Genomic DNA, 24357 nt, shown 5'->3' with positions numbered 1-24357 from the left:
TTGCCGAAGCACATGGTGAACGAAACAAACGTTTTGTTGATGGAACATGTTTTGCTTGTTTTTAAAATACCTCTATACAATGCCTTGACAACTATTTTCATTGGGAAAGAATGATATTTCCAACAAACATGTCCGAAATACTAGTTTAACCATATCAAGATGAACCGGGGAATTCCCGTTTCGCCCCTCCGTGAGGTGGTTAAAGTGTCTACCCTTTGAAAGGCTGTAGCGTATTAAGTAGTTTCTTTCCGATAACCGGAATTATTATTTTATTGAAACCTTTTTCTTTGTACCTAAAACTCACGGTTGCTGCTGGTTGTTAAAGGAATAAAACCAAAACAAGAACAAAACATGTTAGCTACTCGAATAAAATATTCTGTCACCACTGAAAACAGTAAAAGAGAATTAAAATTTGTCGTTTTCGGAATGTTCCTGTTTTTCCGAGTTTGTTTGCAACAAACAATTAATTTGCTCGTTTTCGAGCAAGGAAGTTATTTGATATAAACGGAAATCGTTGACGGATGGTCGTTAATTTTGCAGTAGCAGCAGAAAACAAAACAAACCAAACTAAAATCGTTTGCAAGCATTTGTGTTCGGCAGTCAGATTTATTAATGCACAACACAGAGACACAATGCAGGGCAAGCTTGTCAAATCTGGCAAGCCATTGGTAAAGAAATAACACGGCGGATTTTAACACTTAATTTTTTAAAGTGCCGTCCTTGCCACAAAATACAAAAAAATCAACCCTCTTTGTCAGCATCGTGCAGGACTTTTGCTAAAAAGAACGTCACAAAATTTTGGTAGAGGGTATATGGTATTTGGAACTATATGGCGCGTCACCGGGAACCTCAACAAATTGTCCCTGTTGACAGCTGTTGCCATTCCAGCAAAAAAACCTTGCGATTGTTACCGACAGCAGCAGGATTCACACCAGACGTGTTTTCTTGGGAATCATCTTGTGTTTATTGGGAATGCAGTTATGAGTTACAAGGACGCAATGAATCGACGAATGTAGTTGTAAAAATCACCTTGCGCCATGTCTCAGAAATAGTATCAGTAAACCCCCTTGCTTGTTTTGAAGGTTAACGTCATCAATGAGACATAAAACAACGCAATTCGAACAATTTTAAGGCACCAAAATAAAAACAAAAATATACACAAATATTACGGAACGGTTACAATACACAAGATTTATGTGACACAAGCTATAGATCAGCAGATTATGGTGAGTTGCCACGCTCCAAGATTTTATCAAGCGCCGTTTTCATCTCGGAAATATCGAAACCATAAGGCCCCATTCCTCCGATGTAAGCTACTGTGTCGTTCTCGATTATGGCCATTCTTTCCGGTATACCCCCGAATGCAAAATTGGCTTCATTTGTCATTGGGTCGACAAAAAGATCCAATTCACCGTCCATGGTTTCTTTCAACAACTCAGCGGCAATAAAGCGATCTTCAGTCGTTTTGTGAGTTGTGATTTTGTATCTTTACACAAAAGCATTAAATGTAAATTTGTGTCGAAACTTACCCTATATCTGTAGAGTTGGCATTTAGAAAGGTGGTTCTGTACATCGTTGACAATATCTAAGGCAAAAACTGGAAACACTAGACTACAATATGATATGAATTAAGAGTTTTAGGCCAAAAAATTCATGTCGGCACTAAACAACATTATTTATGCTGGCATGGCTGTGCGCGTGATGATAGTCAGTTATTTGTCAGATTTCAAGATCCATAAAGTTAGTTAGTCTCTTCCTTCCTTACTTGTTTTGCGCAAACGACCAAAAGTCTGAAGCATGTCCCTCCTCAATGTAGATGACAACAAAGTCGACCCTATCCTTATATGTGACTGACATTTGACACAAAAGATCCAGGGTCGACATAAACGGGGGTCAGGAGCACGAACCCAAGATCACGACCAACGGGCGTCCTGGCTTCACCAAGTCCAGAATTCTGCTTTTCATGCATGGTTACCGCACATATGTAAAACTTACGTACTTTCGTAACTTTATGATATGATCATTTGGCCGTGTTTTATTTGGACAAGGCCTGCACGTCTTGGGGACAAACACACGTATCGTATACATTGTTTCGAATAGCAAGCTCAAACATAGTTTAAGGACAAGGCACGCGGTAAAACATTAACTAAATGACCTATTAGAACCAACACTTGCCTCTTTGTTTGTCTGTCGCAATATCGAATCACCTTTGGGTTGGGGGCTTGCATGTTTTGAACGGCCGTTCGCTTCATGTCGACAAACACGTATTGGTAAAACATCATTTGTAGACTTGCTACAGAACTGCAAAAAGGCGATATACAGGATGTGCATAGGCATAAACATTGACAACCACGGAGTTTACTTTAAAATCCGCTGTTGTTGAAAGTCGACGCTTGTTTTTTTCATAATATCCTTTGTTCGTTCGGACTTGTTCCGTTTCTCCGGGTCTGTCACCAACAACAATTAATCGTTTCGTTTTCGTGCGAAGGAAGTGATTTGATATAAATAAAAACCATTACCGGGTGGTCGTTAACCATGCAGTAAAGTGGCAACAGGAAATAAACCAAACCAAAACAAATAGTGCTTGCATGCTCAAATCATGTTTCTGACCTCTCGTCAACTAAGGACCTGACCTCACAATGCTGCAGGTAAAGATTGGATGGGAATGTATGTGCAAAGCACCAAAACGAAAATTTACGCATAGACAAAGTAAACGTCTGAAATTAACGACAACTACCGCGTTTGACGGTTACATGGCTTTGGTGTGCGCGTTAGTAGGGAAAATAATAGCATATGAAACAAAAGACACTTTATCAAATAATAAATGTGTTCTTATTCATGCGGCCAGTTTAGAAGTCTCTCAAAAATCAATAATATTTACAAATTTTTATCATTTTTTAATTGTACGCACTGACAAAAAAAATGATTTTTGGTGCCTGATACTCATATTCTTCGACAATTTCTGTTTTGCCGGAACGAAAAATTTTCCGCAAAAGGATTTATCGCTGGTCTACATGCGTTTTATTGAAGAACTCCGATCTAAACCAATGCAATCTTTACCTGCAGCATTTGACGTCAGACCGATTGTTGATGCTAATTCAGAACCATGAATTGCTGGAGAATAAGCGTATATAGTATTAAACAATAAACCTGATATCTTGTTGCGTATCCAGTTGTATGTGTCGTCTCGAATTTCCGACAAAACCTTTGATATGAAGAAAAACACATTGTACAGCAGGCGGAACCACAGCCAACTATCCCAGTTGACCGCCGCTGAGATAGTTCCAACAATGCCCATGGCGATCGTTTCTTCCAAGCAACAGCAGCAGCGTAACCATGTATTGGCGTATCGCCACTACCAGCTCACCACTAAATCAACAAAATACGATGAACTAATATTAGCGCAAGGTGACCATACCAATTATAAGATGACCTAAACGAAACATCTTGCATCATTTCAGGATTTGCCTTTACTTTTCGCAATAGTTTAGCTAACGCCCATAGGCTGTCTATGCCAGGAACAATGGGTCAAACGCTGGAGAAAATTTACGCCCGATGAATATCTAATGGCTAGAGCACCCTTGGTTGCCTTCTTCCCTTAACACACCTAGACTGAACACTAGGCGCTTTAACACATTTGCAGCATCTCAGTACAACGAACAACAAATATGTAACCCCAAAATTTTACTGCACATTTGAATGTTGGGGCGCCTGCAAGCAACATCCACCAAAATGATAAAGATTGTCACGAAATGCGTGACCACACGAACATATGTAACTTTTGAAAAGTATGGACGCCTTCAAAATCTGTAAACACTTAAACTTTTATCTATTTGAGACTGTATAGATGGAAGTTGTTGTGGAGCAAGCGAATTAACACTTTACCTAAACATACTTGCTAATTTAATCAATGCAAGCCTGTGCTTAAATATTCGTAACAAATTTGGAGTCGACTCAGTTAGAATGCTGCAACGCAAAGCAAACAGTACTTACTGACTCTTGAGATCACTGAACCTAAGCAGTTCGCCAATGTCATTGTTGTTCAGCCTTCACATGTATGGCGGGCGTGTGACAAACGATTTCGTAACCATTTCCGTGTTTGACAAAGACATGTAAAACCACAAGCATTTAAACCAAACAGTTGTACGACGCCTTTGCGACTTTTCCTTTGCGGTACAATATTCCTTACAGCGACATACACATAGACTGATAAAAGATCAACAAAAAGACCAACTTTGAAGCGATCACTGCGGGGACTTATCATTTTGGCATAGTAATTTTGTCATTGTCAAACACGGAGCATTGTTACCACTAATGATACGCGACGGCATTCCAGGTGGTACGCGAGCACCTTTCCGTAATTTGCGGATATAGTTCGAATTTAAAAAAATTGTAAGTGATCTAGAAATGTTTGTTACTTCGTACACTAGGTTACTTTGTAACACTCAACTAGGTGGTACGCGTCGAATTTGTTTTACCTCGAAGTGGTACGCAACCACAAAAAGGTTGGGAATCACTGTTTTTGTAGATACGAAGTTTTTCAGTTGTCACGTGGCGAATGTTTTTATTAAAAAAGGCTCGTAAGCGAAAAATGCTAGGAATCCCTGCTTCAACCCACACTTGATAAAAAGGTTTCAGTGGTGGGAGAATGCTTGGATAAAAAGAAATTTTCGGATTGGAATTTAATGAATTGTTTGCATACAATTTCCGAACCCTCGCCAGGTTCGGAGATATCACAGCAGCCTTAGAAATGCTCAATAAATTTAAACAATAGAAATGTTAAAAAAGTGGATTTCGAACCTCTTTGAAAGGGAAGATACTTAACCACCTCACGGACGGGCGAAACGGGATTTTCCCGGTTCATGCGTGGCTACTTTAACTTAAGTTTTCATGAAATTTTGCAATATTATAACTCTAATATTTGGTTTATTTGTGCAAAAACGTTCTTACACAGCTCTAAAAGCATATTGTTTTTTGGTAGATTTGCCTAAAGACCAATAATTTTGATACTTCAGGACGTGTGTAGCGTTGCCGAAGCACATGGTGACCGAAACAAACGTTTTGTTGATGGAATATGTTTTTCTTGTTTTAAAAATACCTCTATACAATGTCTTGATAACTATTTTAGTTTGGAAAGATTGATATTTCCAACAAACATGTCTGTAACACTAGTTTAACCATATCACGATGAACCGGGGAATTCCCGTTTCGCCCGTCCGTGAGGTGGTTAAAGTGTCTACCCTTTGAAAGGCTGTAGCGTATTAAGTAGTTTCTTTTCGATAACCGGAATTATTATTTTGTTGAAACCTTTTTCTTTTTACCTAAAACTGACGGTTGCTGGTTATTAAAGGAATAAAACCAAAGAAGAACAAAACATGTTAGCTACTGAAGCAAAATATTCTGTCACAACTGAAAACAGTAAAAGAGAATTAAAATTTGCCGTTTCCGGAATGTTCCTGTTTTTTCCGAGTTATTTTGCAACAAACAATTAATTTGCTCGCTTTCGAGCAAGGAAGTGATTTGATATAAACGGAAATCGTTGACGGATGGTCGTTAATTTTGCAGTGGCAGCAGGAAACAAAACAAACCAAACTAAAAGTCGTTTGCAAGCATTTGTGTTTTTCTCTTCGGCAGTCAGATTTATCAATGCACAACACAGAGACACAATGCAGGGCAAGCTTGTCAAATCTGGCAAGCCATTGGTAAAGAAATAACACGGCGGATTTTAACACTTAATTTTTTAAAGTGCCGTCCTTACCACAAAATACAAAAAAATCAACCCTTTTTGTCAGCATCGTGCAGGACTTTTGCTAAAAAGAACGACACAAAATTTTGGTAGAGGGTATATGGTATATGGAACTATATGGCGCGAATATACCGGGAACCTCGAAGAATTGTCCCAGTTGACAGCTTTGGCCATTCCAGCAAAAAAATCTTGCGAATGTTTCCGACAGCAGCAGGATTCACACCAGACGTGTTTTCTTGGGAATCATCTTGTGTTTATTGGGTATGCAGAGTTACAAGGACGCAATGAATCGACGAATGTAGTTGTAAAAATCACCTCGCGCAATGTCTCCGAAATAGTATCAATAAACCCCCTTGCTTGTTTTGAAGGTTAACATCATCAATGAGACATAAAGCAACGCAATTTGAACAATTGTAACAACCAGATAAAAGCAAAAACAAATACAAATGATATGGAACGGTTATAATACACAAGAATTATGTGACACAAGCTATAGATCAACAGGTTATGGTGAGTTGCCACGCTCCAAGATTTTATCAAGCGCCGTTTTCATCTCGGAAATATCGAAACCATAAGGCCCCATTCCTCCGATGTAAGCTACTGTGTCGTTCTCGATTATGGCCATTCTTTCCGGAATTCCTCCGAATGCAAAATTGGCTTCATTCGTCATTGGGTCGACAAAAAGATCCAATTCACCGTCCATGGTTTCTTTCAACAACTCAGCGGCAATAAAGCGATCTTCCGTCGTTTTGTGAGTTGTGATTTTGTATCTTTACACAAAATCATTAAATGTAATTTTGTGTCGAAGCTTACCCTATATCTGTAGAGTTGGCATTTACAAAGTTGGTTCTGTATATTGTTGACTAAAATTTTATAGAATATTTAAATCAAAAACTGGAAACACTAGATTACAATGTGATATGAATTAAGAGTCTTAGGCCCAACAAAATTCATGTCGGCACTAAACAACATTATTTATGCTGGCATGGCTGTGCGCGTGATGATAGTCAGTTATTTGTCAGATTTCAAGATCCATAAAGTTAGTTAGTCTCTTCCTTCCTTACTTGTTTTGCGCAAACGACCAAAAGTCTGAAGCATGTCCCTCCTCAATGTAGATGACAACAAAGTCGACCCTATCCTTGTATGTGACTGACATTTGACACAAAAGATCCAGGGTCGACATAAACGGGGGTCAGGAGCACGAACCCAAGATCACGACCAAAGGGCGTCCTGGCTTCACCAAGTCCAGAATTCTGCTTTTCATGCATGGTTATCGCACATATGTAAAACTTACGTACACAACTTTATGATATGATTATCTGGTCGTGTTTTATTTGGACTAGGCTCGCACGTCTTGGGGACAAACACACCTATCGTATACATTGTTTCGAATAGCAAGCTCAAATATAATTTAAGGACAAGGCACGCGGTAAAACATTAACTAAATGACCTATTAGAACCAGCACTTGCCTCTTTGTTTGTCTGTCGCAATATCGAATCACCTTTGGGTTGGGGGCTTGCATGTTTTGAACGGCCGTTCGCTTCATGTCGACAAACACGTATTGATAAAACATCATTTGTAAACTTGTTACAGAACTGCAAAAAGGCGATGTATAGGATGTGCATATAGACATAAACATTGACAACCACGGAGTTTACTTTAAAATCCGCTGTTGTTGAAAGTCGACGCTTGTTTTTTTCATAATATCCTTTGTTCGTTCAGACTTGTTCCGTTTCTCCGGGTCTGTTACCAACAACAATTAATCGTTTCGTTTTCGCGCGAAGGAAGTGATTTCATTTTAATAAAAATCATTACCGGGTGGTCGTTAACCATGCAGTAAAGTGGCAGCAGGAAATAAACCAAACCAAAACAAATATTGCATGCATGCTCAAATCATGTTTCTAACCTCTCGCCAACAAAGGACCTGACCTTACAATGCTGCAGGTAAAGAGTGGATGGGAATGTATGTGCCAAGCACCAAAACGAAAATTTACGCATAGACAAAGTAAACGTCTGAAATTAACGACAACTACCGCGTTTGACGGATACATGGAATTGGTGTGCGCGTTAGCATATGAAAGAAAAGACACTTAATCAAATAATAAATGTGTTTTTATTCATTCGGCCAGTTTAGAAGTCCTGCAAAAATCAATAATATTTACAAATTTTTATCATTTTTTAATTGTACGCACTGACAAAAAAAATGATTTTTGGTGCCTGGTACTCATATTCTTCGACAATTTCTGCTTTGCCGGAACGAAAAATTTTGCGCAAAAGGATTTTTCGCTGGTCTACATGCGTTTTATTGAAGAATTCCGATCTAAACCAATACAATCTTTACCTGCAGCATTTGACGTCAGACCGATTGTTGATGCTAATTCGGAACCATGAATTGCTATAGAATAAGCGTGACGTATATAGTATTAAACAATAAACCTGATATCTTGTTACGTATCCAGTTGTATGTGTCGTCTCGAATTTCCGACAAAACCTTTGATACGAAGAAACATACATTATACAGCAGGCGGAACCACAGCCAACTATCCCAGTTGACCGCTGAGATAGTTCCAACAATGCCCATGGCGATCGTTTCTGCCAAGCAACAGCAGCAGCTTACTATGTATTGGCGTATCGTTACTACCAGCTCACCACTAAATCAACAAAATACGATGAACTAATATTAGCGCAAGGTGACCATACAATTATGAGTTGAACTAAACGAAACATCTTGCATCATTTCCGGACTTGCTGTTACTTTTTGCAATAGTTTAGCTAACGCCCATAGGCTGTCTGTGCCAGGAACAATGGGTCAAACGCTGGAGAAAATTTACGCCCGCTGAATATCTAAAGGCTAGAGCACCCTTGGTTGCCTTTTTTCCTTAACAAACCTATAGGCTGAACACTAGGCGCTTTAACACATTTGCAGCATCTCAGTACAACGAACAATAAATATGTAACCCCAAAATTTTACTGCACATTTGAATGTTGGGGCGCCTGCAAGCAACATCCACCAAAATAATGAACATTGCGACGAAATGCGTGACTACACAAACATAAGTAACGTTTGAATAGTCTTCAAAAGCGCCTTCAAAAACTGTAAACACTTGAACTTTTATGTATTTGAGACTGTATAGATGGAAGTTGTTGTGGAGCAAGCGAATTGACACTTTACTTAAACATACTTGCTGATTTAAACAATGCAGGCCTGTGCTTAAAAACTATTCGTAACACATTTGAGTCGGCTCAGTTAGAATGCTGTAATGCAAAGCAAACAGTACTCGATGACTCTTGAGATCACTGAACCTAAACAGTTCCTCAATGCCATGGTCGTTCAGCCTTCACATGTTTGGCGGGCGTGTGACAAACGATTTTGTTTGTTGAAATGCGGTTTAAACCATTTCCGTGTTTAACAAAGACATGTAAAACCACAAGCATTTAAACCAAGCAGTTGTACGGCGCCTTTGCGACTTTTCCTTTGCGGTACAATATTCCTTACAGCGACATACACATAGACTGATAAAAGATCGACAAAGGACCAACTTTGAAGCGATCACTGCGGGGACTTGTAATTTTGCCATTGTCAAACACGGAGCATTGTTACCACTAATGATACGCGACGCCATTCCAGGTGGTACGCGAGCACCTTTCCGTAATTTGCGGATATAGTTTGAATTTAAAAAATCGTTAGTGATCTCAAAATGTTTGTCACTTTGCAACACTCAACTAGGTGGTACGCGTCGAATTTGTTTTACCTCCAAGTGGTACGCAACCACAAGAAGGTTGGGAATCACTGTTTTAGTAGATACAAAGTTTATCAGTCGTTGCGTGGCGAATATTTTTGTTAAAAAGGCTCGCAAGCTAAAAAAGTTGGGATGCCCTGCTTCAACCCACACTTAATGGAAAGGTTTAAGTGGTGGGCGAATGCCTAGATAAAAAATTTTGAAAGACATTTTCAGATTGGAATTTAATGAATTGTTTGCATACGATTTCCGAACCTTCGCCAGGTTTGGAGATATCACAACAGCCATAGAAATGCTCAATAAATTTAAACAATAGAAATGTTAAAACCAGTGGATTTTGAACCTCTTTGACAGGCTGTAGCGTATTAAGTAGCTTCTTTCTAATAACCGGAATTATTATTTTATTCAAACCTTTTTTTTTGTACCTAAAACTCACGGTTGCTGCTGGTTATTAAAGGAATAAAACCAAAAGAAGAACAAAACATGTTAGCTACTCGAATAAAATATTCTGTCACCACTGAAAACAGTAAAAGAGAACTGAAATTTGTCTTTTCCGGAATGTTCCTGTTTTTCCGAGTTTGTTTGCAACAAACAATTAATTTGCTCGTTTTCGAGCAAGGAAGTGATTTGATATGAACGGAAATCGTTGACGGATGGTCGTTTATTTTGCAGTGGCAGCAGGAAACAAAACAAACCAAACTAAAAGTCGTTTGCAAGCATTTGTGTTTTTCTTTTCGGCTGTCAGATTTATTAATGCACAACACAGAGACACAATGCAGGGCAAGCTTGTCAAATCTGGCAAGCCATTGGTAAAGAAATAACACGGCGGATTTTAACACTTAATTTTTTAAAGTGCCACAAAAAACAAAAAAATCAACCCTCTTTGTCAGAATGGTGCAGGACTTTTGCTAAAAAGAACGCCACAAAATTTTGGTAGAGGGTATATGGTATATGGAACTATATTGCGCGCATAACGGGAACCTCGACAAAATGTCCCAGTTGACAGCTGTGGCTAATCCAGCAAAAAAACCTTGCGATTGTTTTTTCAAAAAAAACTTGCGATTGGATTCACACCAGATGCGGTTTTCGAGCGGCGGGGCATTCACACCAGCCGGCGTCATACCCTGACGGCGTGATTTTCTTGCCCGAAGCGTCTGACGGCGGAGTTAAATCTGATTTAACTTTTCCGTCAGCATCGATGATCCGAAGCTTGTTTTCGTAGGGTATTTGGCTTGTTATGACTAGAATTGCTTGTTACAAATTATTTAATGGATTTGCGGTAATTGATTTTTTGGACTTTGTGAAAACGTTGTTTTTGCGAAATATTGTAGATCAGTATCACTAACATAGTATTTTACCGTCCTAACGGTAAAAGAGAACCAAGTAATATATAAGTCGTCAGTAAACGCTCCGTACTTGAATATTATATAGAAATGATTTGCCGCGTCTGCGCCAACCGCACTGCATTTGTGAATCCCCTTGCCGCCTCCAAAAGCGCGGGAAAAATCCGTGACCGCAACGAATCGCCATACGCCACCATCAACCGCGTCTGGTGAGCGGAGCCATAATGTGTTGCCGCACTTGTGGTGCCATGAAAGCGCAAGACTAAATCAACACGTACTCAGGTCACTAACTCATGCGCTAAACTAATATTAGCTTAACATACAGTGATTACCACTTCATTAATGGGTCTGGCCGAAAAACAACTTACATCATTTCTTCATGTATCTATTCATCGCAATATTTTAACGTACATCATCAGGTAATCTATTACAAGATCTCTCGGTGGAGGTTTGGCTAAAAAATACCAGCGCAGGTGAATAGTTGAAGTCATGTCTTTTAACGGAATTGTCTACTTGGTTGCCATTTTTTGTTTGCCAACTTTAACCAATTGGCTAAACGCCTCCATGCGATTCAGCAGCATCAAAGTGCAACCAACAATCATAAAGTTATTAATTTTGCGTCGTTTTATTACACCTAGGGTTTGGCACGTCACGTACAGAACTGATTGTATTCGTGCGCCAACAATTTTATAATCCGAAATTTATCTGTATCGTAGTGCTTTACCGCACTTAATGCAGACTTAACTTGATGGAACTCTCTCTTGATTACTGTTGATCACATTATGCATTCTTACGTTACTTTTCCCGACTTTAACAAAATGAGAATGGTTTTAAAACATAAACTTAACAAATCGCAACACAATGTCCATACAAAATGGAACAAATCGATACATAAGTACCAAAAAACTAGTAAAGGATGCATCTTTAAGTTACAGTAAAGACATACCAATTTTAACAAGTACACTAGAAAATTAGACGTGTTGTTTTGACACTGCTACGTGTTGAAATGACACACTTCTGTGTTGCCAAACGTGTTGTTTTATTAGCACCGAGTGAAAACAACACGCTTGATGTGTATTTCTAACACGGCGGTGTGTGTTTTAGCGTTAAAATCTGCAAACAACACGTGTGTTCTTTGGAAACAACACGGCAGTTTCTGGCAAACGTGTTGCAAATTTGCATAATAACACGTCAACGTGTTATATGCACTACTGTTAGCAACACGCTTTCCGTGTTGTTATCAGACATCTATGTTTGCATAGGATATTTACGGTCAAAATTCGAAGGCTGGTGACAAGATAAATTACTAAAGTGTTTTATATTGCATATCAATATTTCTATTGAAGTAAGTATTGGCGATGGGAAATGCCCAACATGTATTCCTCTGTCATAATGTATTTTAAATTACGTCATAAAGCAAGCAATCAATAAAATGCATTAATGCTGATTTTACTGCTAAGCACAGTTGTATGCGCAATTGCTAGTGTATAATTAAGAGCGTTTTGAGTTAGATATTATCAAACTATACTCCTATCGTTTAAGGGCATTGCGAGTAAAATTTAGGTTCTCTCGCCCACGTTTCGTAAACGCACAATCCGAAACATGGGGATCCGCCCAATGTAAGTATAAATTAATAACTACCTACTTATTTGGCCATTATTTTTAAACCTAAATTAACTGTATTAACACAATAACATCTTGTAATGTCAGATTGTTATAAACTTGGAAGCTGAGAATTTTTTGGACTGTGTAGACAAGGTTTTATTTACACCTTACCTTGAAAATATTTCGGCGGGAATTTGTGGCGAAATGTTTCAAAGCAGCTTGCCAGGTTAGCTTGTTGATGTTAAAGTATGTTGTTTTAACTACAAGGGTAAGTCGTGCCACTTCGTTTTTAGCTATGTTAAAATGTGTATTTTGTCATTTTTAATATGAGCTGTTTGGTTTGCAAAATTCTTTTAGGTTATATTGTATAAACTAGATCCTTGTATACTGTTGATCAACTTGTTGCAATACAAATTGTGGATTAGATGGATCACCCTGAGGTTAGTTTCAAGCACTTTATCAACATGTGTGCTTTTTTAAGCATGTGCTTTTATTCACTTCATTAACAATTGCATGTACAATAAACCAAACATCAGGCACTTTAAAACATACATAACAATAAATGTTGTGCAGAATCAGATGTTATTTTTGTTGTTGAATGTTTTGTAGATTGTCTTACTTGCTGGTTTGGGCCTCCTGATACCAGAAGAATATGTTGACACATGAAAAGTAATGTTCAGTAAGTATTGTCATTTCTTATCAAAGTAACAAATATAGCGTTTTTGTGTTCTGTATTTCACCTTTGCCCTTCGGCAAATAAAATTTTTCAACAACAATCCCTTTTAGGTTAATTAATGTTGGGGTGGACAACATGAAGATACACAGGAAAAAGTAATATCAGCAAGCATTCTACTGCCATTTTTGTTCTGACGAAGGTTAATATTTTTTTTATTCACAAAACAATAAGTTAGTTTTGTAAGTAGTATGTATGAAGCCGCTTACAAAAACAAGTTACTGAAAATGCTCATTTTGTGGTAGCAAATTACTATATGGCATTCTTGTTTTTCATTAATTCGCATATTCGAAGGCTGAAAACATGTTGGTGATAATTCATATTCATACATTGACTTTGCAAGGCAAAGTTGTGTTGTTGTCTCAATTTTGACATGGTTTTAAAAATAACTAATTGTGTTAGTGTCAATGCTATATTCATATATTTTGTCTTATGCCTATTTATTTTATTTTCAGAATGAACAGCCCAAGATGCTAGCCCATGCTTGTATTGTAATCAATACAAATAATGCTGGGTTCATTGGACCGATGTCCATTGCTGTGGATATCTCTATATAAAGTAAAGCTACCAAACATATTTGCTTGGTTGGCTGTTCATTATAGTTTGATTTTGTTGAATCGTGGTCCTTTGCAGCCATAAAATGTTTTCAAAGTTAATGCCTTAGACAAAATTCTAAAACAACTGTTGACTTTGACATTTTGCATGTTTAACACAAAAAGGTGCTTGATATGTATTTCAACTACTTATGCTACTTGATGGTTTCAAATTTGGTTATAATTAGTGCCATATACACATTTTCACAGTTCTATTTGTTTTTCTGCATTTCGTTCCAGTCCTTTTCAATTGTCTTTAGTATTGTAATACAACTTGGTGCATATATAACTGTGTGGTTTGAAAGAACACGCATTTCCCGTGTAATGGGCTTGTAGCCGTATACGACACATTACACGCGTGTTGTTTAGGCAGGATCGCAGATTTTCACGGCAAAACAACACGTTAGGTGTGTCACAGCAATCACAGGGAGAAACAACACGGCTGTAATGCAACACGTGTACAGTGTTGTATACGGCTACAGAATTGCCGTGTTAAAACAACACGTTTCACTTTTCTAGTGTAGTACCGATACCTTAGAGCTGTTGTAATTGCCAACATCAACTTTCCGATATCAGTAGGTTCAAGCTGTTTGTTGACTGTGTGGGTTGCCTCATTGGTAGTTTAAACAGTGTACGTTGACTCTTGTGGTCGATAACCTCAAGGAAATAGTCAAACCCTGTTTGAATAAATTTACGTCTATGGCTGGGTTGTCACAAACTGACTAATGTATCGTCGTGGCATTTTGCAAGGGCTGGATAGTCTCCACTTCATGTAAGCTGCGAACCACTGATCTAACTAGTAGACAAACATAAAAACAAAATAATGTGGATAGCAAAAACGGTTTGTTGCAAATAATTTTATTAACTGTATTTCAGAAAATAAATCGCTACACAGAAAAATAGTGCTTTAGTTGGGAGAAAACTAGAAACACTTTCTGTGAACGATGGATGGACCAGCTTCATCGTATTCTTGTTTGGTGATCCACATCTGTTGGAAGGTGGACAGGGATGCAAGGATTGATCCTCCGATCCACACAGAGTATTTTCTTTCTGGAGGAGCGATGATCTTGATCTTCATTGTGCTTGGAGCAAGAGCTGTAATCTCCTTCTGCATCCTGTCGGCGATACCAGGATACATGGTGGTTCCTCCTGAGAGGACGTTGTTGGCGTAAAGATCTTTACGGATGTCGATGTCGCACTTCATGATGGAGTTGTATGTTGTCTCGTGGATACCAGCAGATTCCATACCTGAACAAGCATATTATATTTAAAACTTTGAAGATGGAAGTGGTTTGGTGCATAAGCGTTCAACTTACCAATAAATGATGGTTGGAAAAGTGTTTCAGGGCATCGGAATCTTTCGTTTCCAATAGTGATAACTTGACCATCAGGAAGTTCGTAGCTCTTCTCAAGAGAGGTGGAAGAAGCTGCGGTTGCCATCTCCTGTTCGAAGTCAAGAGCAACGTAGCAAAGTTTCTCCTTGATGTCACGAACAATTTCACGTTCGGCTAAAAAATACCCGGTTGAAATTATACATCCAGTTGTTCCGACTGAAATAACACCATTGGTATAGCCGTACCTGTAGTCACAAAGGAATATCCTCTCTCAGTCAAGATTTTCATCAAGTAATCTGTGAGATCACGTCCAGCCAAATCCAACCGCGCGATGGCGTGTGGGAGCGCATATCCCTCGTAGATTGGGACGTTGTGTGAAACACCATCTCCAGCATCAAGAACGATACCTTTAAGCAGCATTCAGTTTTATTAAAACCGCCCACCCGCAATGTATTAAAATAAATCCGTCTAACCAGTGGTTCTTCCTGATGCATAAAGAGAAAGTACAGCTTGGATAGCAACGTACATTGCTGGTACGTTGAAGGTTTCGAACATGATTTGTGTCATCTTCTCACGGTTGGCCTTCGGGTTAAGTGGAGCTTCAGTGAGGAGAGTTGGGTGTTCTTCAGGTGCGACACGGAGCTCATTGTAGAAAGTGTGATGCCAGATCTTCTCCATATCATCCCAGTTGGTGATGATTCCGTGTTCGATGGGATATTTGAGAGTGAGGATACCACGTTTGCTCTGTGCTTCATCACCTACGTAGCTGTCCTTCTGTCCCATACCGACCATGACACCCTTTAAAAATACGTTTGAAATAAATGAAATTTTGCAGTCTAATTTTTAAATAACGAAATGTTTTTTTTTAAATTACCTGATGTCTTGGTCGTCCAACGATTGATGGGAAAACAGCTCTTGGTGCGTCATCACCAGCGAAACCGGATTTGACCAATCCTGATCCGTTGTCACACACGAGTGCGGTTTGATCTTCTTCAGAGTCCGACATGTTGTTTCTTGAACAAGTTTTTGATATTCACAAATCTGCAAACAAGAGTAACGTTTGATCATCAAACTACGTAAAAAAGACGTTTTGCTCCATTTGACATGTAGATGTACAAACTTTAAAAGACAACATATATCTTACCAATAGGAGATGATACAAGTTGTAGTTGTAGAGCTGATGTGGTGATGGTCCTGGCACGACCGTCTTTTATATTAATCGTATTGCCTTTGTGGTGACAACTGTTCGCCAGCATGCTTTCCAAATAAGGCGCGAATCGCTTCAGCTGATCGCGCCCGTGTTGTATACAGCGCAATGTCAAGCTGTTGGAACCAAAGTGATACCATTTGTCTGCACTTACAAGGTAAATTAACACTTTCTGCACCGTTGCTTGATCATAACTTTTGACTGCCGTGTAGCACTGTATCATTTTAGGCATAAGTCTCTTTGGCAAACGAGGCACATATGGCTTTGGAATTATTTTCCACGCGCACAACAAAAACAATCTTGAGAGTTTTACTAAGGCATGCTGGTGTAAAATAAATGAAGTAGCCATTTTATGAATGGAACCATGTAGAGTATTCTCTATCTTCCATTTGTTCGATGTTAAATGAGTAAATTGTGACCATGAAAAAAACATCATAATATGCAATGATGGTCGTCCCTGTACGTTCCATTGCGGAATACATGATTGCTTTCTCGAACATTTAGTTTTGCAATTTTTAACGAGATAGACAATTTAGCGATGCAAAGCTTTTCTTATATACGACTTGTTTTAAATTGTTGACCTAGCGCAGGATTTAACATATTTCATTCACCTATAAACGTGCCAACTCGAGTACGTACCAATGAGTAATCAAAACAATGTAAACTGCCATCCGTTCGTTTGCTTCCAATACACTAATGTGACATTCAAGTTCCGTCATACCTTGCCTCAATGATGTTTACTGGAAATCAATTGTTAACTGAGTGCACTGGCATATTGATGGTTTGTAAAGTTTTGTGGGTTTTGTGCCTTGTCACCAAGTGCAGTGTAGGCCTACCATGGTTTGATAAGTTTCAAAGCGTAACGTTGTCAATTATTTTCTTGTGTTTGTTTAATCTGTTTGTAAGAATAACCAAACCCCCCACATATGCATTAAATCATACGTGATAAATTTTTCTAATGAGACAAGTCTTTGTTTCACGCAGGTTGGGATAAGGATACAATTATGTTTGTCTATGTTAAAAAATGTTTTTACATTCTGCTGATCACAAAAAAGCAAAAAGATATACGATAAGCTATATATAGTCGTTCGCTTCGTGGTTATTTTAAACATGAATTGCGCTTTCGCAGTATAGGTACCCTTGTTATAGTTAAAAAACTCATGAGGTCATCACTGCACATATTGCAGATCAAGCCGAAATTTCTTTTCAAGAAATCGCTCAACTTTAATTGAACTTTGCACCCCGAACGATATTAATAATATTATTTTGATTTCTTTCGTTTACGTAAATGTGGTGAAAATTTACGGTTTCGTAAATGTGGTTAAATTTTTTTGTTTTCCACCTCCAAAGAATGAATGTTGGTTTTAATTTCACGATTCCTTTCGTATTTCTGACTTGGGGTGCCTGTGTTTGTAACTCAGTTTGAAAAGCTAAAGTCCTCGAACACAAAAAACTTGTTGTTATAGTGTATGATCTAGTGGCTTATCGTGTGCAGATAAATTTGATTTCTAAAAAGTTATCATTTTTGTTAACACCGAAAAGTGCATTTAGTTCCAGCCAACATTTTAAAGAAGACACAGTAAATATTGCAAGAAACATCATATAAATACCTGGACCAAAATGCAAGAAAAAATTTTTAAAACATACTCTCTAAAAATGATATGATTTGCAAAACAATAAAGTAATTTAGATCAGTTCGAACCAAGGTCCCCTAGCAGGCTATCGATCTCCCACCGTGTCACGATATGTATTTTTATGTTATTCCAAACAGCGATCTTGCAGACAGCTCAGCTGGTTGGTATTGAGAAAAATTATACTGTTTCATTTCTGTTTCACCTGTGGCAGTTGTAGAAACTAATGATGTCTTTTTAGGCGAAATATATTTTCTAAACACCAACAAACTACTGAGCGTCTGCAAGGACTTAACACAGAAATACATATTCCAAAAATTATATCAGAGTTTCTTAAACTTACAGTAATGGTCACAAAAGGTGTGGCTGGTCTATTGTGTTGTAGCAGAGTGGCCTCAAAAATAACATCTAATAGCTTTCCATTGCTTTCTATTTATTTCACGTTTCTATTTCATTGAAAGAAAGTTTTATTGAATTCGCTTTAGCCAAAAAGAAGTAAAGGAAACGTAGGAATATATCCTTGTCACAAGATCATACAAAACACACTAATCAATGACAGCAGGTTTATTTTTCTTGTATTAAATATAAGTTTGCTTGTGCGACAAAAATCAGAAACATTTTCGGTGAACGATGGATGGACCAGCTTCATCGTATTCTTGTTTGGTGATCCACATCTGTTGGAAGGTGGACAAAGATGCAAGGATTGATCCTCCGATCCACACAGAGTATTTTCTTTCTGGAGGAGCGATGATCTTGATCTTCATTGTGCTTGGAGCAAGAGCTGTAATCTCCTTCTGCATCCTGTCGGCGATACCAGGATACATGGTGGTTCCTCCTGAGAGGACGTTGTTGGCGTAAAGATCTTTACGGATGTCGATGTCGCACTTCATAATGGAGTTGTATGTTGTCTCGTGGATACCAGCAGATTCCATACCTGAACAAGCATATTATATTTGAAACTTTGAAGATGGAAGTGGTTTGGTGCATATGCCTTCACTTACCAATAAATGATGGTTGGAAAAGTGTTTCAGGGCATCGGAATCTTTCGTTTCCAATGGTGATAACTTGTCCATCAGGAAGTTCGTAGCTCTTCTCAAGAGAGGTGGAGGAAGCTGCGGTTGCCATCTCCTGTTCGAAGTCAAGAGCAACGTAGCAAAGTTTCTCCTTGATGTCACGAACAATTTCACGTTCGGCTAAAAAATAATTAATAACAGAAGGATTAAACTTGTGTTTATTACAAACAATAATGCTAAGAAATACTGTGTGTAATGTTGTTTTCACCTGTAGTAACAAAGGAATATCCTCTCTCTGTCAAAATTTTCATCAGGTAATCAGTGAGATCACGTCCAGCCAAATCCAACCGCGCGATGGCGTGTGGGAGTGCATATCCCTCGTAGATTGGGACGTTGTGCGAAACACCATCTCCAGCATCAAGAACGATACCTGTAAAGAATAGTTAATTTGTTTAAACCGTTAAGTCAAAAATGTATTTTTTCAATCCAACCTGTGGTTCTTCCGGATGCATAAAGAGAAAGTACAGCTTGGATAGCAACGTACATTGCTGGTACGTTGAAGGTTTCGAACATGATTTGTGTCATCTTCTCACGGTTGGCCTTCGGGTTAAGTGGAGCTTCAGTGAGGAGAGTTGGGTGTTCTTCAGGTGCGACACGGAGCTCATTGTAGAAAGTGTGATGCCAGATCTTCTCCATATCATCCCAGTTGGTGATGATTCCGTGTTCGATGGGATATTTGAGAGTGAGGATACCACGTTTGCTCTGTGCTTCATCACCTACGTAGCTGTCCTTCTGTCCCATACCGACCATGACACCCTTTTGAAAAAGGCTTATTGTTAAATCGTGTACTTTTGTTACAAGTTAGTAAATGTTTTTTTTAAATTACCTGATGTCTTGGTCGTCCAACGATGGATGGGAAAACAGCTCTTGGTGCGTCATCACCAGCGAAACCGGATTTGACCAATCCTGATCCGTTGTCACACACAAGTGCGGTTTGATCTTCTTCGGAGTCTGACATTTTGCGTTAAACTGTTCACAAATCTGCAATAAGCGACAACATTATTTTTTAAGTGTACTAACTACAAGTTGTTGCTACAGTTGTACAACAAATTCTAATGAATATCTTACCAATAGGAGATGATACCGGTTGTAGTTGTAGAGCTGATGTGGTGATGGTCCTGGCACGGCCGCCTTTTATATTAATCGTATTGCCTTGGTGGTGACAACTGTTCGCCAGCATGCATTCCAAATAAGGCGCGATTCGCTTCAGCTGATCGCGCCCATGTTGTGTACAGCGCAATGTCAAGCTGTTGGAACCGAAGTAAAAACATTTGTTTGCGCCTTCGAAGAGTTAACATGATGGCTTTTGGTTGCATTGTGGTTTCATCCTTTGAGCAATGATTTTAACTTTCAAAAACATTGTAGTGAATGTAGACATCACCACATGTGTATTATACATTTATAATTTTTATATGCAACTGAAAAAAGGAATTTTGGCAATTCTGTTCCTTTTTGTTCACAGTATTTCAAATAAATGCTATATTATGGCATACATAATTTTCTATTTTGGAATGTAGTGCTCTGGTATTTCGCTCGCCACAGCCTTTTCTACCTTGAACTTTATCTTGTAAATCCCAGGGGCGTCCTGCTGATTCCAAACACTGTTCTCGTTTTCGCAAGTTGCACACTGACTTGGGGTGACAACTTTTAGAACAATACTGTCAAAAATACCTTGATGGTCGAATGTGGCTGATTTTTATTTAATAAAGAACTTAAACAATAACTAGTGATGTGCTGTGTACCGCATCGTTTAACTTATTTTCGGACCGTAGCCGAATATTCTGCAGTTTAGCCGAATAAATTTGTCCGAATTAATTAAATCATATCTGACGCCACGCGAACCCGTACGTTACGCTTTTGACCTGATAACATTAGTGGTACCAGACAAACAGTCGTATTATTATAGGATAATTGTGTTTTTTTATTATCTTGGTTTTGTAGGTGTAAAAGTGGATTCGGCCGCCGTTGCCAGCTTCAAAATTTAATTATTTATCTTCGTCGGGAGCGGACAAAACGACAATAAATACTAATTGGCGCGATAAATAAACCAATAATAATTGATCTGTCTCCTCTTTAGTCGTCAATTTTGGAATGGATATGCGGGGCGTTAGCTTTCATAAATGCGTAGAAATTAAACTTACCACTCAAATACCCTGTCCCAGTGACAGTTTTATTAGTGCGCAAGTAAACGATCATAATCCCTTTGTTGCACTTGTCCACTTGTTGTGTTACTTGTTTTATTGCAAAAACTACCATGCGTAGTTCCTTTCTCCAGGTTAATCGAAGCTTAACGTTGAGAAGTGACGAGGGTCAGCCCGCGGGTATAGTTGTATTACCGTATATTTCTGGACTTTCGGAAACGCTAAAAAGGCCTGCTTGGCGATGTTAACATCAGGTTTTTGAACGACCGGCCGCTACCCTGCGTTCCTTGTAATCTCACCCGAAAGACCGCATGCATGATAAGCTTGACACGAGGGGTGTTGTCTACAGCATTCCCTGCGGTGGGTGCAGCGGCGTGTACATTGGGGAAAAGGGGCCGTTCGCTAAAAACGAGGTTGAAAGAACACCAAAGGGACGTGAACAACCATGAGGAGAAAACAGATCTTTCTCATCATGCGGCCGAAACAGGACATGCGGTGGACTTCTCAAGAACGATTATTTTGGAACGCAAGTCCGACAGATACAAGAGGATGATTTTGGAGTCATTGAACATTAATACGCATGCATCGTCACTCAATGACAAACAGCAAACTCTGTTTCCCCCAGTGTGCCGACACCTGCTAGGAAATTCTACCGTTAAACCTCTCGCTCTCCAGAAACCTTGATAACCCTTGTGGTTACTGATAATTGTATAGTGCTGGTGTGTTCGCGCTTTATCGTTTTTTCACTTCTTCTTCTTTTCTGTTGTAGCGTTTTTTCTTTGTTTTTGTGCCACAACATTGTCCACATTGATTGATTTACATTTCATACCTCCTGAAGAAGGCTGCTGCATAACAGCTGATACGTCGATAAAATAAAGTTTGCCAGAAGAGCAGTATTTAGCAATACTATGGGTAAGTTTTACACATTGTTTCACATTCCTTCGCATGAAGCTCGCTGGCAGTTCCTGTACGAATACAAAGCACTCTTTTAACAGGGGTCGTGGGTAAATTTCAGCATACGGTGAAGTGACTCAACCTAACATTTACTCGGTAAAGTTACTTCACTCGAAGAAGAAGCCTATAGTGTAAACATGCAGCGACCACTTCTAGTGATAGTGTGTAATTGTACTTAAATTTTATGCTGTCTGTTTCAGGCTACATTTTTATGAGTTATACCTTGATTTATATGAATCTTTAGTTCAAAATGAAGCCTTTTTTCTGACATAAAGGCCTCTAACTAAGAAACCTTTTACTTTATCTATAAGATTTAAAGATTTTTATGTGTCAAATGCAATAACACTGTTTCACAGGGCACTCGAGGAGGAAATAAGCTTCAAAATATAACCAGGGTAAAAACAAATATTTAAAAATATTAAATATAACAAAAATAATCGTATTTATGAACTGGAGTTGCAGAAAATGATTCGCATGTGTTTTGGACATGTTTGCATCGTCTGTTTTCATAACACAAAATGCGCGGTTTAGTTTCTAGTGCTCTTGTTGTGACAGACTGATTTTTAAAACACTTTTAACAACACGAGGCCATTTGTGGCCACTTGGGAAGCGAGTTGTAGCTTGACCTATTAGTGATGAATAATTTGTGTTTACAAACAACTTCTAAACTTGGTCGGACGACGTGAAAACTCAACTATCGTACATGCGAGTAAACAAGAATACATTTATATATTTATTGCCCAAGTTTCATAAATGAATTATTACGAATTTTGCAAGTTTTGTAGAAAAGAAAATGAGATATTATTGAAAGAACAAAAATAATTAGAAACATTTTCTGTGAACGATGGATGGACCAGCTTCATCATATTCTTGTTTGGTGATCCACATCTGTTGGAAGGTGGACAGGGATGCAAGAATTGATCCTCCGATCCACACGGAGTATTTTCTTTCTGGAGGAGCGATGATCTTGATCTTCATTGTGCTTGGAGCAAGAGCTGTAATCTCCTTCTGCATCCTGTCGGCGATACCAGGATACATGGTGGTTCCTCCTGAGAGGACGTTGTTGGCGTAAAGATCTTTACGGATGTCGATGTCGCACTTCATAATGGAGTTGTATGTTGTCTCGTGGATACCAGCAGATTCCATACCTAAGCAAGCATAATGTCATTAAACTGTCTTAAAAAGTGGTTTATCATATATGCTTTCACATACCAATAAAGGATGGTTGGAAAAGTGTTTCAGGGCATCGGAATCTTTCGTTACCAATGGTGATAACTTGACCATCAGGAAGTTCGTAGCTCTTCTCAAGAGAGGTGGAGGAAGCTGCGGTTGCCATCTCCTGTTCGAAGTCAAGAGCAACGTAGCAAAGTTTCTCCTTGATGTCACGAACAATTTCACGTTCGGCTGAAACATAATCGATTTTAATTAGGAGTTCTGTTTATTATAAATAATTAAGGAAAGAAACAAAGAATGTAATGTTGTTCTACCTGTGGTAACAAAGGAATATCCTCTCTCTGTCAAGATTTTCATCAGGTAATCAGTGAGATCACGTCCAGCCAAATCCAACCGCGCGATGGCGTGTGGGAGTGCGTATCCCTCGTAGATTGGGACGTTGTGTGAAACACCATCTCCAGCATCAAGAACGATACCTTTAAACAGCATTAATGCAGGGTTTTATTCAAAGCGTTCAGCTCAAACGCTTAATTTTTGTTAAATATTTTTTTCTTACCAGTGGTTCTTCCAGATGCATAAAGAGAAAGTACAGCTTGGATAGCAACGTACATTGCTGGTACGTTGAAGGTTTCGAACATGATTTGTGTCATCTTCTCACGGTTGGCCTTCGGGTTAAGTGGAGCTTCAGTGAGGAGAGTTGGGTGTTCTTCAGGTGCGACACGGAGCTCATTGTAGAAAGTGTGATGCCAGATCTTCTCCATATCATCCCAGTTGGTGATGATTCCGTGTTCGATGGGATATTTGAGAGTGAGGATACCACGTTTGCTCTGTGCTTCATCACCTACGTAGCTGTCCTTCTGTCCCATACCGACCATGACACCCTTTTAAAAAAGGTTTATTGTTAAATCGTGTACGTTTGTTTCAGATCAGCGAATGTGTTTTTTAAATTACCTGATGTCTTGGTCGTCCAACGATGGATGGGAAAACAGCTCTTGGTGCGTCATCACCAGCGAAACCGGATTTGACCAATCCTGATCCGTTGTCACACACAAGTGCGGTTTGATCTTCTTCAGAGTCCGACAT

The 24357-nt window shown here is 38.8% G+C and overlaps 3 protein-coding genes and 2 pseudogenes across 5 annotated transcripts; all 5 read right to left on the bottom strand.

The window, feature by feature from the left end:
* Nucleotides 1-940: 940 nt before the first annotated feature.
* On the bottom strand, nt 941-3365 carry LOC145902166 (thyroxine 5'-deiodinase-like; annotated as a pseudogene). Its single transcript, XR_014402580.1, has 5 exons — nt 3151-3365; nt 2363-2447; nt 2176-2301; nt 1766-1954; nt 941-1486 (listed from the first exon to the last, which is right to left on the bottom strand). The product of XR_014402580.1 is annotated as a thyroxine 5'-deiodinase-like (transcript).
* Nucleotides 3366-5988: 2623 nt separating this feature from the next.
* Nucleotides 5989-8394, bottom strand: LOC145902167 (thyroxine 5'-deiodinase-like; annotated as a pseudogene). Its single transcript, XR_014402581.1, has 5 exons — nt 8184-8394; nt 7406-7490; nt 7217-7342; nt 6811-6999; nt 5989-6516 (listed from the first exon to the last, which is right to left on the bottom strand). The product of XR_014402581.1 is annotated as a thyroxine 5'-deiodinase-like (transcript).
* Nucleotides 8395-14683: 6289 nt separating this feature from the next.
* Nucleotides 14684-16101, bottom strand: LOC145902080 (actin, muscle). Its single transcript, XM_082989935.1, has 5 exons — nt 15970-16101; nt 15569-15893; nt 15341-15502; nt 15078-15269; nt 14684-15009 (listed from the first exon to the last, which is right to left on the bottom strand). Exons 1-5 carry the CDS (start codon nt 16099-16101, stop codon nt 14684-14686), a joined length of 1137 nt encoding a protein of 378 aa, XP_082846061.1.
* Nucleotides 16102-18541: 2440 nt separating this feature from the next.
* Nucleotides 18542-19964, bottom strand: LOC145902090 (actin, muscle). Its single transcript, XM_082989948.1, has 5 exons — nt 19833-19964; nt 19438-19762; nt 19215-19376; nt 18935-19126; nt 18542-18867 (listed from the first exon to the last, which is right to left on the bottom strand). The coding sequence occupies exons 1-5, from the start codon at nt 19962-19964 to the stop codon at nt 18542-18544; spliced, it is 1137 nt and encodes a 378-aa protein (XP_082846074.1).
* A 2959-nt stretch (nt 19965-22923) lies between these two features.
* LOC145902084 (actin, muscle) lies at nt 22924-24357 on the bottom strand. The gene is made up of 5 exons (XM_082989941.1): nt 24226-24357; nt 23831-24155; nt 23589-23750; nt 23314-23505; nt 22924-23249 (listed from the first exon to the last, which is right to left on the bottom strand). The coding sequence occupies exons 1-5, from the start codon at nt 24355-24357 to the stop codon at nt 22924-22926; spliced, it is 1137 nt and encodes a 378-aa protein (XP_082846067.1).

The sequence above is a fragment of the Ascidia mentula genome, chromosome 5 (genome assembly GCF_947561715.1).
Source record: "Ascidia mentula chromosome 5, kaAscMent1.1, whole genome shotgun sequence".
In the NCBI taxonomy this organism is placed as follows: Eukaryota; Metazoa; Chordata; class Ascidiacea; order Phlebobranchia; family Ascidiidae; genus Ascidia; species Ascidia mentula.
This window is presented reverse-complemented; position numbering and strand designations above follow the sequence as displayed.

Coding starts and splice junctions, on each gene's coding strand:
- LOC145902090 (XM_082989948.1), bottom strand. CDS start 19,964: ATGTCAGACTCCGAAGAAGATCAAACCGCACTTGTGTGTGACAACGGA. Junction 19,127..19,214: donor ATATTCCTTTGTTACTACAG/GTGAAAACAACA, acceptor ATTATTTTTTAG/CCGAACGTGAAATTGTTCGT. Junction 18,868..18,934: donor TTTCCAACCATCATTTATTG/GTAAGTGAAGGC, acceptor ATGCTTGTTCAG/GTATGGAATCTGCTGGTATC.
- LOC145902084 (XM_082989941.1), bottom strand. CDS start 24,357: ATGTCGGACTCTGAAGAAGATCAAACCGCACTTGTGTGTGACAACGGA. Junction 23,506..23,588: donor ATATTCCTTTGTTACCACAG/GTAGAACAACAT, acceptor ATTATGTTTCAG/CCGAACGTGAAATTGTTCGT. Junction 23,250..23,313: donor TTTCCAACCATCCTTTATTG/GTATGTGAAAGC, acceptor ATGCTTGCTTAG/GTATGGAATCTGCTGGTATC.
- LOC145902080 (XM_082989935.1), bottom strand. CDS start 16,101: ATGTCGGACTCTGAAGAAGATCAAACCGCACTCGTGTGTGACAACGGA. Junction 15,270..15,340: donor ATATTCCTTTGTGACTACAG/GTACGGCTATAC, acceptor GGTATTTTTTAG/CCGAACGTGAAATTGTTCGT. Junction 15,010..15,077: donor TTTCCAACCATCATTTATTG/GTAAGTTGAACG, acceptor ATGCTTGTTCAG/GTATGGAATCTGCTGGTATC.